General features: G+C 44.0%; 1 protein-coding gene across 2 annotated transcripts in view; it reads left to right on the top strand.

Annotated features, from left to right (window-relative positions):
- Nucleotides 1-12500, top strand: part of LOC110518702 (phospholipid-transporting ATPase ID) — an 83980-nt gene that overhangs the window by 48769 nt on the left and 22711 nt on the right. For both annotated transcript variants that reach the window (XM_090190167.1, XM_090190165.1), the window contains 7 exons: nt 3591-3625; nt 3844-4003; nt 6561-6749; nt 10255-10370; nt 10538-10702; nt 11508-11619; nt 11936-12041. In XM_090190167.1, coding sequence (XP_090046293.1) covers nt 3591-3625; nt 3844-4003; nt 6561-6749; nt 10255-10370; nt 10538-10702; nt 11508-11619; nt 11936-12041 — 883 coding nt within the window. The remainder of the gene's footprint in view (nt 1-3590; nt 3626-3843; nt 4004-6560; nt 6750-10254; nt 10371-10537; nt 10703-11507; nt 11620-11935; nt 12042-12500) is intronic.

Raw genomic sequence — 12500 nt, 5'->3', positions numbered from 1 at the left:
TAGGTTTTCCTACTTACAAAGCATGTAGAGGTCTGTAATTTTTTATCATAGGTACACTTCAACTGTGAGTGACGGAATCTAAAACAAAAATCCAGAAAATCACATTGTATGATTTTTAAGTAATTAATTTGCATTTTATTGCATGACATAAGTATTTGATCACCTACCAACCAGTAAGAATTCCGGCTCTCCTGTTCTCCACTCATTACCTGTATTAACTGCACCTGTTTGAACTCGTTACCTGTATAAAAGACACCTGTCCACACGCTCAATCAAAAAGACTCCAACCTCTCCACAATGGCCAAGACCAGAGAGCTGTGTAAGGACATCAGGGATATAATTGTAGACCTGCACAAGGCTGGGATGGGCTACAGGACAATAGGCAAGCAACCTAGTGAGAAGGCAACAACTGTCGGCGCAATTATTAGAAAATGGAAGAAGTTCAAGATGGCAGTCAATCACCCTCAGTCTGGGGCTCCATGCAAGATCTCACCTCGTGGGGCATCAATGATCATGAGGAAGGTGAGGGATCAGCCCAGAACTACACGGCAGGACCTGGTCAATGACCTGAAGAGAGCTGGGACCACAGTCTCAAAGAAAACCATTAGTAACACACTACGCCGTCATGGATTAAAATCCTGCAGCGTATGCAAGGTCCTCCTGCTCAAGCCAGCGCATGTCCAGACCCGTCTGAAGTTTGCCAATCACCATCTGGATGATCCAGAGGAGGAATGGGAGGAGGTCATGTGGTCTGATGAGACAAAAATAGAGATTTTTGGTCTGAACTCCACTCGCCGTGTTTGGAGGAAGAAGAAGGATGAGTACAACCCCAAGACACCTTCCCAACCGTGAAGCATGGAGGTGGAAACATCATTCTTTGGGGATGCTTTTCTGCAAAGGGGACAGTATGACTGCACTGTATTGAGGGGAGGATGGATGGGGCCATGTATCGTGAGATCTTGGCCAACAACCTCCTTCCCTCAGTAAGAGCATTGAAGATGGGTCGTGGCTGGGTCTTCCAGCATGACAACAACCCAAAACACACAGACAGGGCAACTAAGGAGTGGCTCCGTAAGAAGCATCTCAAGGTCCTGGAGTGGCCTAGCCAGTCTCCAGACCTGAACCCAATAGAAAATCTTTGGAGGGAGCTGAAAGTCTGTATTGCCCAGCGACAGCCCCGAAACCTGAAGAATCTGGAGACGGTCTGTATGGAGGAGTGGGCCAAAATCCCTGCTGCAGTGTGTGCAAACCTGGTCAAGAACTACAGGAAACGTATGATCTCTGTAATTGCAAACAAAGGTTTCTGTACCAAATATTAAGTTCTGCTTTTCTGATGTATGGAATACTTATGTCATGCAATAAAATGCAAATGAATTACTTAAAAATCATACAATGTGATTTTCTGGATTTTTGTTTGAGATTCCGTCTCTCACAGTTGAAGTGTACCTATGATAAAAAATTACAGACCTCTACATGCTTTGTAAGTAGGAAAACCTGCAAAATCGGCAGTGTATCAAATACTTGTTCTCCCCACTGTATACTACAGTCTATCAAATTTAAGGTGATTATACTACATATATACTACAGTCTATCAGATTTAAGGTGTGTATACTACATATATACTACAGTCTATCAGATTATGGTGTGTATACTACATATATACTACAGTCTATCAGATTTAGGGTGGGTATACTACATATATACTACAGTCTATCAGATTTGGAAAAAAAACTGATACAAATACACCTTATGGAACAGCAAGGACTGTAAAGAGTCACACACATACAACATATACACTATACACACAACATACACACTATACACACAACTTAAACACTATACACACATGTACACAGTATACACACAGTACACCTGGATTGTGTGTAGTAGTAGAGTAGTGGCCTGAGGGCACACGCTTAATGTGGTGTGAAATCTGTTGTTAAATATATTTCAATGTTTAAAAATGGTACTATAATGTATATTACTGCCTTAATATTTGCTGGAACCCAGGAAGAGTAGCTGCTGTCTTGGCAGGAACTAATGGGGATCCATAATAAACCCCAGGAAGAGTAGCTGCTGTCTTGGCAGGAACTAATGGGGATCCATAATAAACCCCAGGAAGAGTAGCTGCTGCCTTGACAGGAACTAATGGGGATCCATAATAAACCCCAGGAAGAGTAGCTGCTGTCTTGGCAGGAACTAATGGGGATCCATAATAAACCCCAGGAAGAGTAGCTGCTGTCTTGGCAGGAACTAATGGGGATCCATAATAAACCCCAGGAAGAGTAGCTGATGCCTTGGCAGGAACTAATGGGGATCCATAATAAACCCCAGGAAGAGTAGCTGCTGTCTTGGCAGGAACTAATGGGGATCCATAATAAACCCCAGGAAGAGTAGTTGCTGCCTTGGCAGGAACTAATGGGGATCCATAATAAACCCCAGGAAGAGTAGCTGCTGTCTTGGCAGGAACTAATGGGGATCCATAATAAACCCCAGGAAGAGCAGCTGCTGTCTTGGCAGGAACTAATGGGGATCCATAATAAACCCCAGGAAGAGTAGCTGCTGCCTTGGCAGGAACTAATGGGGATCCATAATAAACCCCAGGAAGAGTAGTTGCTGCCTTGGCAGGAACTAATGGGGATCCATAATAAACCCCAGGAAGAGTAGTTGCTGCCTTGGCAGGAACTAATGGGGATCCATAATAAACCCCAGGAAGAGTAGCTGCTGTCTTGGCAGGAACTAATGGGGATCCATAATAAACCCCAGGAAGAGTAGCTGCTGCCTTGGCAGGAACTAATGGGGATCCATAATAAACCCCAGGAAGAGTAGTTGCTGCCGTGACAGGAACTAATGGGGATCCATAATAAACCCCAGGAAGAGTAGTTGCTGCCTTGGCAGGAACTAATGGGGATCCATAATAAACCCCAGGAAGAGTAGTTGCTGCCTTGACAGGAACTAATGGGGATCCATAATAAACCCCAGGAAGAGTAGTTGCTGCCTTGACAGGAACTAATGGGGATCCATAATAAACCCCAGGAAGAGTAGCTGCTGTCTTGGCAGGAACTAATGGGGATCCATAATAAACCCCAGGAAGAGTAGTTGCTGTCTTGACAGGAACTAATGGGGATTCTTAATAAACCCCAGGAAGAGTAGTTGCTGCCTTGACAGGAACTAATGGGGATCCATAATAAACCCCAGGAAGAGTAGCTGCTGTCTTGACAGGAACTAATGGGGATCCATAATAAACCCCAGGAAGAGTAGTTGCTGCCTTGACAGGAACTAATGGGGATCCATAATAAACCCCAGGAAGAGTAGCTGCTGTCTTGACAGGAACTAATGGGGATCCATAATAAACCCCAGGAAGAGTAGTTGCTGTCTTGACAGGAACTAATGGGGATCCATAATAAACCCCAGGAAGAGTAGTTGCTGCCTTGGCAGGAACTAATGGGGATTCTTAATAAATACAAATAGAACAATACACACACAAATCAGATCAAATCAGCACTGTCCTGTTCCCCCAGTCAATGTTGCAGACGTCCTTGTGGTGCTGGGTAACTCTGAGTCTAAGTGTGAGTGTGTTCTATTGTCAGGTGAGGTGATCGACCTGTTGGGAGCACAGCCAAAGGTGAGCAGGCTAACGTAAGACTAACAGTATGACTAACAACACAGCATACTGTTCAGCTTGCTCTGTGGCAATGACATCACTCTGGCACTGTGCACTTTGCTATTTGACCATAGGAGAATACAAAGCATAGTTCTAACGGTGAATACTACAACTGTCCTCCTTCCTCTCTTCCCCCCTTCTCTGTCTCCCCTTCTCTCTCTCCTCTTCTCTCTTTCCAGAGGCTAGACTTCTCCTCCTTCAACCCCCTGGCGGACCCTGACTTCTGTTACTATGACAACGGTCTGCTGAAGTCGGTGAAGCTGGGAGACCTTCACAGCCACGAGTTCTTCCGGCTGCTTTCCCTCTGTCACACCGTCATGAGTGAGGAGAAGAAGGAGGGTGAGTGATAGTGGGAGGGAGGGATGGAAGGAGGGTGAGAGAGAGGGATGGAGGGAGGAATAGAAGGAGAGGGAGGGTGAGAGAGAGGGATAGGGGGAGGAATAGAATGAGAGGGAGGGTGAGCGAGGGATAGAGTGAGGAATAGAAGGAGAGGGGGGTGAGGGAGGAATAGAAGGAGAGGGAGGGTGAGAGAGAGAGATAGAGGGAGGAATAGAAGGAGAGGGAGGGCGAGAGCGATAGAGGGAGGAATAGAAGGAGAGGGAGGGTGAGAGCAATAGAGGGAGGAATAGAAGTAGGGTAAGAGAGAGCGAGATAGAGGGAATGAGGGTTAGATAGAGGGAGGATGAGAGAGGGGGAATGAGGGTTATAGAGGGAGAGATGGAAGGAGAAGGAGGGTGAGAGAGGGGTAGAGGGAAAGAGAGGGAGGGAGAGATGGGAGAAGAGGAGAAGGAGGGTGAGAGAGGGGTAGAGGGAAAGAGAGGGAGGGAGATGAGGAGAAGGAGAGTGAGAGAGGGGTAGAGGGAAAGAGAGGGAGAGATGGGAGATGAGGAGCAATAAGTTGAACTTGTAATTATAGTCCATGTTTTTAAAGCTGCAATATGTCACTTTTTGGGCAACCCAAGTTCACATAGAGGTTCACATAGAGGTTCACATAGAGGTTCACATAGAGGTTAACATAGAGGTTCACATAGAGGTTCACATAGAGGTTAACATAGAGGTTCACATAGAGGTTCACATAGAGGTTCACATAGAGGTTCACATAGAGGTTCACATAGAGGTTAACATAGAAATGTGAGTTATGAATCTGCTCATTGAAAGGAGAAAGTCTATGTGTGCTATATCTATGCTTCCCGTTCTTATGTTTTGTTTTGGCATCTTTTACTTTGTGTTTTGTAACCAGCTTCAAACAGCTGAACATACTATACTGAACCAAAATATTTTACTGAGTTACAGTTCATATAAGAAAATCAGTCAATTGAAATAAATTCATTAAGCCCTAATTTATGGACTTCACATGATTGGGCAGGGGTGCAGCCTTGGGTGGGCCTGAGAGGACATAGGCCCACCTACTTGGGAGACTGGCCCACCCACAGGGGTGCAAGGCCCAGCCAATTAGAATTAGTTTTTCCCCACAAAAGGGCTTTATTACAGACAGAAAATCAGCTGTCCGGGTATCTGGTCTCAGACGATCTCGCAGGTGAAGAAGCCAGATGTGGAGGTCCTGGACTGGCGTGGTTACACGTGGTCTGCAGTTGTGTGGCTGGTTGGACGTACTTCCAAATTATGAAACGACGTTGGAGGCTGCTTATGGTAGAGAAATGAACATACAATTCTCTGGCAACAGCTCTGGTGACATTCCTGCAGTCAGCATGCCAATTGCACGCTCCCTCAAAACCTGAAACGTGTTGTGTGACAAAACTGCACATTTTAGAGTGGCCTTTTATTGTCCCCAGCACAAGGTGCACCTGTCTAATGATCACCCTGTTTATTCAGCTTCTTGATATGTGACAGGTGGATGGATTATCTTGGTAAAGGACAAATTCTCACTAACAGGAATGTAAACAAATTGATGCACAACATTTGAGAGAAATAAGCTCTAGAGTATGAGTAGAGAGTATGGAACATTTATGGGATATTTCATTTCAGCTCATCAAACATGGGACTTTACATGTTGCGTTTATATTTCTGTTCAGTGTATATTTTTGGTTGTTTAAAATGTATTTCATAGTGGTTTAGATGGTACAATGATTCTCTACACTCTGCATTGCTTGTTTTGTCACATAAACTGAAATTCGGCGAACCATGAAATGGCGGAGGGGTTTTTGCATAGTGCATCTTAAAAGCATGTTGTCTTTTGTGTTCACCTACATGTATAGAATGTGTTGAATAGATACTGTATTCTCTCTCTCTCTCTCTCTCTCTCTCTCTCTCTCTCTCTCTCTCTCTCTCTCTCTCTCCCTCTCTCACCTCTTTCTCTCTCTCTCTCTCTCTCTCACCTCTCTCCCTCTCTTACCTCTCTCTCTCTCCCTCTCTCACCTCTCTCTCACCTCTTTCTTTCTCTCTCTCACCTCTTTCTCTCTCTCTCTCTCACCTCTTTCTCTCTCTCTCTCTCTCTCTCTCTCTCTCTCCCTCTCTCACCTCTTTCTCTCTCTCTCACCTCTCACCTCTCTCTCTCTCTCCCTCTCTCACCTCTTTCTCTCTCTCTCTCTCACCTCTTTCTCTCTCTCTCTCTCGCTCTCTCTCTCTCTCTCTCTCTCTCCCTCTCACCTCTTTCTCTCTCTCTCTCTCTCACCTCTCACCTCTCTCACCTCTCTCTCTCTCCCTCTCTCACCTCTTTCTCTCTCTCTCTCACCTCTCTCTCTCTCTCTCTCTCTCTCTCTCTCTCTCTCTCTCTCCCTCTCTCACCTCTTTCCCTCTCACCTCTCTCACCTCTCTCACCTCTCTCTCTCTCTCTCTCTCTCTCTCTCTCTCTCCCCCATCGCTCTCTCTCTCCCTCCCCCATTGCTCTCTCCCCCCCATTGCTCTCTCTCTGACTCCCCCACTCTACCCCCTCTAGGAGAGTTGATGTATAAGGCCCAGTCTCCAGATGAGGGTGCGTTGGTGACAGCAGCCAGGAACTTTGGTTTTGTGTTCCGGTCTAGAACCCCTGGTACTGTCACTGTGACAGAGCTGGGCCGACCCGTCACATACACACTGCTGGCCATCCTCGACTTCAACAACATCCGCAAGAGGATGTCCGTTATAGGTATACGCATGCATGCATACGCACTCACACATAACGCACACACCTTGACATACAGTAGACGCTCACCAAACACACCTTAACGTAGTGCACTTCAGCAACTTACGCAAGAGCAAAATAAAACAATAAACAGGGGTAAACATCTTTGTATAAAACATACTGTACAACAATATATATATATATATGACATTAAAATGCCTATTTACTCTGTTTCATCTGATTGCGCAATCCACTGTCTCATCAGCCCAGTCAGCATCTAGACATTATCTCACATTTCTTTTAGTCTAACATTTAGTTAGTGTGTCTGCAGTGCGTAACCCAGATCATATTAAAGTATGTCTCTGTCTGCAGTGCTTAGCCCAGATCATATTAAAGTATGTCTCTGTCTGCAGTGCTTAGCCCAGATCATATTAAAGTATGACTCTGTCTGCAGTGCGTAACCCAGATCATATTAAAGTATGTCTCTGTCTGCAGTGCTTAGCCCAGATCATTATAAAGTATGACTCTGTCTGCAGTGTGTAACCCAGATCATATTAAAGTATGTGTCTGTCTGCAGTGCGTAACCCAGATCATATTAAAGTATGTCTCTGTCTGCAGTGCGTTACCCAGATCATATTAAAGTATGTCTCTGTCTGCAGTGCTTAGCCCAGTTCATATTAAAGTATGTCTATGTCTGCAGTGCTTAGCCCAGATCATATTAAAGTATGTGTCTGTCTGCAGTGCGTAACCCAGATCATATTAAAGTATGTCTCTGTCTGCAGTGCGTAACCCAGATCATATTAAAGTATGTCTCTGTCTGCAGTGCTTAGCCCATATCATATTAAAGTATGACTCTGTCTGCAGTGCTTAGCCCAGATCATATTAAAGTATGACTCTGTCTGCAGTGCATAACCCAGATCATATTAAAGTATGACTCTGTCTGCAGTGCTTAGCCCAGATCATATTAAAGTATGACTCTGTCTGCAGTGCTTAGCCCAGATCATATTAAAGTATGTGTCTGTCTGCAGTGCGTAACCCAGATCATATGCAAGTATGACTCTGTCTGCAGTGCGTAACCCAGATCATATTAAAGTATGACTCTGTCTGCAGTGCGTAACCCAGATCATATTAAAGTATGTCTCTGTCTGCAGTGTGTAACCCAGATCATATTAAAGTATGTCTCTGTCTGCAGTGCGTAACCCAGATCATATTAAAGTATGACTCTGTCTGCAGTGCTTAGCCCAGATCATATTAAAGTATGACTCTGTCTGCAGTGCGTAACCCAGATCATATTAAAGTATGTATCTGTCTGCAGTGCGTAACCCAGATCATATTAAAGTATGACTCTGTCTGCAGTGCTTAGCCCAGATCATATTAAAGTATGACTCTGTCTGCAGTGCGTAACCCAGATCATATTAAAGTATGACTCTGTCTGCAGTGCTTAGCCCAGATCATATTAAAGTATTACTCTGTCTGCAGTGCTTAGCCCAGATCATATTAAAGTATGTGTCTGTCTGCAGTGCGTAACCCAGATCATATGAAAGTATGACTCTGTCTGCAGTGCGTAACCCAGATCATATTAAAGTATGACTCTGTCTGCAGTGCGTAACCCAGATCGTATTAAAGTATGTGTCTGTCTGCAGTGTGTAACCCAGATCATATTAAAGTATGTCTCTGTCTGCAGTGCGTAACCCAGATCATATTAAAGTATGTCTCTGTCTGCAGTGCCTAGCCCAGATCATATTAAAGTATGACTCTGTCTGCAGTGCCTAGCCCAGATCATATTAAAGTATGACTCTGTCTGCAGTGCATAACCCAGATCATATTAAAGTATGACTCTGTCTGCAGTGCTTAGTCCAGATCATATTAAAGTATGACTCTGTCTGCAGTGCTTCGCCCAGATCATATTAAAGTATGTGTCTGTCTGCAGTGCGTAACCCAGATCATATTAAAGTATGTATCTGTCTGCAGTGTGTAACCCAGATCATATTAAAGTATGACTCTGTCTGCAGTGCTTAGCCCAGATCATATTAAAGTATGACTCTGTCTGCAGTGCGTAACCCAGATCATATTAAAGTATGTCTCTGTCTGCAGTGCGTTACCCAGATCATATTAAAATATGTCTCTGTCTGCAGTGCTTAGCCCAGATCATATTAAAGTATGACTCTGTCTGCAGTGCTTAGCCCAGATCATATTAAAGTATGACTCTGTCTGCAGTGCGTAACCCAGATCATATTAAAGTATGTCTCTGTCTGCAGTGCGTTACCCAGATCATATTAAAATATGTCTCTGTCTGCAGTGCTTAGCCCAGTTCATATTAAAGTATGTCTCTGTCTGCAGTGCTTAGCCCAGATCATATTAAAGTATGTCTCTGTCTGCAGTGCTTAACCCAGATCATATTAAAGTATGTCTCTGTCTGCAGTGCTTAGCCCAGATCATATTAAAGTATGACTCTGTCTGCAGTGCTTAGCCCAGATCATATTAAAGTATGTCTCTGTCTGCAGTGCTTAGCCCAGATCATATTAAAGTATGTCTCTGTCTGCAGTGCTTAGCCCAGATCATATTAAAGTATGTCTCTGTCTGCAGTGCGTAACCCAGATCATATTAAAGTATGACTCTGTCTGCAGTGCTTAGCCCAGACCATATTAAAGTATGACTCTGTCTGCAGTGCGTAACCCAGATCATATTAAAGTATGACTCTGTCTGCAGTGCGTAACCCAGATCATATTAAAGTATGTGTCTGTCTGCAGTGCTTAGCCCAGATCATATTAAAGTATGTCTCTGTCTGCAGTGCGTTACCCAGATCATATTAAAATATGTCTCTGTCTGCAGTGCTTAGCCCAGTTCATATTAAAGTATGTGTCTGTCTGCAGTGCGTTACCCAGATCATATTAAAATATGTCTCTGTCTGCAGTGCGTTACCCAGATCATATTAAAATATGTCTCTGTCTGCAGTGCGTAACCCAGATCATATTAAAGTATGTCTCTGTCTGCAGTGCTTAACCCAGATCATATTAAAGTATGTCTCTGTCTGCAGTGCTTAGCCCAGTTCATATTAAAGTATGTGTCTGTCTGCAGTGCGTTACCCAGATCATATTAAAGTATGTGTCTGTCTGCAGTGCGTTACCCAGATCATATTAAAATATGTCTCTGTCTGCAGTGCGTTACCCAGATCATATTAAAATATGTCTCTGTCTGCAGTGCGTAACCCAGATCATATTAAAATATGTCTCTGTCTGCAGTGCTTAGCCCAGTTCATATTAAAGTATGTGTCTGTCTGCAGTGCGTTACCCAGATCATATTAAAGTATGTGTCTGTCTGCAGTGCGTTACCCAGATCATATTAAAGTATGTCTCTGTCTGCAGTGCGTAACCCAGATCATATTAAAATATGTCTCTGTCTGCAGTGCTTAGCCCAGTTCATATTAAAGTATGACTCTGTCTGCAGTGCTTAACCCATATCATATTAAATTATGTATCTGTCTGCAGTGCTTAACCCAGATCATATTAAAGTATGTGTCTGTCTGCAGTGCGTAACCCCGAGGGGAGGATCCGTCTATACTGTAAAGGAGCTGATACTCTGTTGTTTGAGAGGCTCCACTCCTCCAACAATCACCTGATGAACATCACAACAGATCACCTTAATGTGAGTTACAAACAAAATAATCAGAGTTCCTATTCAGCCTATCACAGCTCTCTTTTATACAAGTAACAGCACTGCCCTCTGGTGGTTAAATGTTTTCCTGCACACTACTATAGCCATCAGGAGATGATTGATTGTTTATCAATTCTTCAATTCACTTGTGTGTCTAGGAGTATGCTGGGGACGGTCTGCGGACCCTGGCCCTGGCCTACAGAGACCTGTCAGAGGAGCAGTGGGAGGAGTGGTCAGAGAGACACCGCCAAGCAGACAGAGCTACAGACTGTAGAGAGGACAGACTGGCTGACATATATGAACACATAGAACAGGACATGATGGTATCACGCTGTGTGTTTGTCTGTGTGTGTGCAGGGCAGAGGGTGTCTGCATGTGTGTCTGCGTGTATGTGTGTGTGTGTGTGTGTGTGTGCGTACGTTTGTGTGTGCGTGTGTTCGTGCGTGTGTGTGTGTGTGTGTGTGTGTGTGTGTGTGTGTGTGTGTGTGCGTGTGTGAGCACGTGTGTCCTCTCTGTAACATAATTTGCACCAAAATACATTTCTATCAACTTGTGTAACTGGTAATAAAGTTATATTCTACTCTGCTCTATTCGATTCGGCTCTATTCTACTCTTCTCTATTCTACTCTATTCTCTTTTCTACCCTGCTCTATTCTACTCTGCTCTATGTTCTATTTTACTCTGCTCTATGCTCTATTCTACTCTGCTCTGCTCTATTCTATTCTGCTCTATTCTACTCTATGCTATATTCTACTCTATGCTCTATTGTACTCTATGCTCTGTTCTACTCTGCTCTATTCTGCTCTTCTCTCTGCTCTATGCTCTACTCTGCTCTATTCTACACTATGCTCTATTCTACTCTGCTCTATGCTCTATTCTACTCTGCTCTATTCTACTCTGCTCTATGCTCTATTCTACTCTGCTCTATTCTACTCTGCTCTATGCTCTACTCTGCTCTACTCTGCTCTATTCTACTCTGCTCTATTCTACTCTGCTCTATTCTACTCTGCTCTATGCTCTATTCTACTCTGCTCTATGCTCTATTCTACTCTGCTCTATTCTACTCTGCTCTATGCTCTATTCTACTCTGCTCTATTCTACTCTGCTCTATGCTCTATTCTACTCTAGCTCCTGGGAGCCACAGCCATAGAGGATAAGCTACAGGAGGGAGTTCCTGAGACCATCGCTATCCTCTCTCTCGCTAACATCAAGATCTGGGTCCTCACTGGAGACAAACAGGGTGAGACACACAAACACACACAGACAGACACACACACAGACACAAACAAACTAGAGCTGGCTATTTAAAACTAGGATAAACTAAAACATGTCTGTCTCTCTTTCTGTCTCTCTCTCTGTCTCTCTTTCTGTATCTCTGTCTCTTCCTGTCTCTCTGTCTCTCTTTCTGTCTCTTTCTGTCTCTCTCTCTCTGTCTGTCTCTTTCTGTCTCTCTCTCTGTCTGTCTTTCTCTCTGTCTCTCTCTTTATGTATCTCTCCTTGTCTCTCTCTCTGCCTCTCTTTCTCTTTCTGTCTCTCTCTCTCTCTCTGTCTCTCAGAGACAGCAGTTAATATAGGTTACTCCTGTAAGATGCTGACTGGTGATATGACTGAGGTGTTCATCATCAGTGGAAACACAGTGCTGAGTGTTAGAGAGGAACTCAGGTACTCTAACTACCTCTATTCCTCCCTCTATCCATCTATCTCTCTATTCCTCCCTCTAGCCATCTATCTCTCTATTCCTCCCTCTATCCATCTATCTCTCTATTCCTCCCTCTGTCATCTATCTCTATTCCTCCCTCTATCCATCTATCTCTCTATTCCTCCCTCTATCCATCTATCTCTCTATTCCTCCCTCTATCCATCTATATCTCTATTCCTCCCTCTAGCCATCTATCTCTCTATTCCTCCCTCTATCCATCTATCTCTCTATTCCTCCCTCTGTCATCTATCTATATTCCTCCCTCTATCCATCTATCACTCTATTCCTCCCTCTATCCATCTATCTCTCTATTCACCCCTCTATCCATCTATCTCTCTATTCCTCCCTCTATCCATCTATCTCTCTATTCCTCCCTCTATCCATCTATCTCTCTATTCCTCCCTCTGTCATCTATCTATATT

Source organism: Oncorhynchus mykiss, chromosome 2 (genome assembly GCF_057628025.1).
Source record: "Oncorhynchus mykiss isolate SJ-2025 chromosome 2, ASM5762802v1, whole genome shotgun sequence".
Classification (NCBI taxonomy): domain Eukaryota; kingdom Metazoa; phylum Chordata; class Actinopteri; order Salmoniformes; family Salmonidae; genus Oncorhynchus; species Oncorhynchus mykiss.
This window is presented reverse-complemented; position numbering and strand designations above follow the sequence as displayed.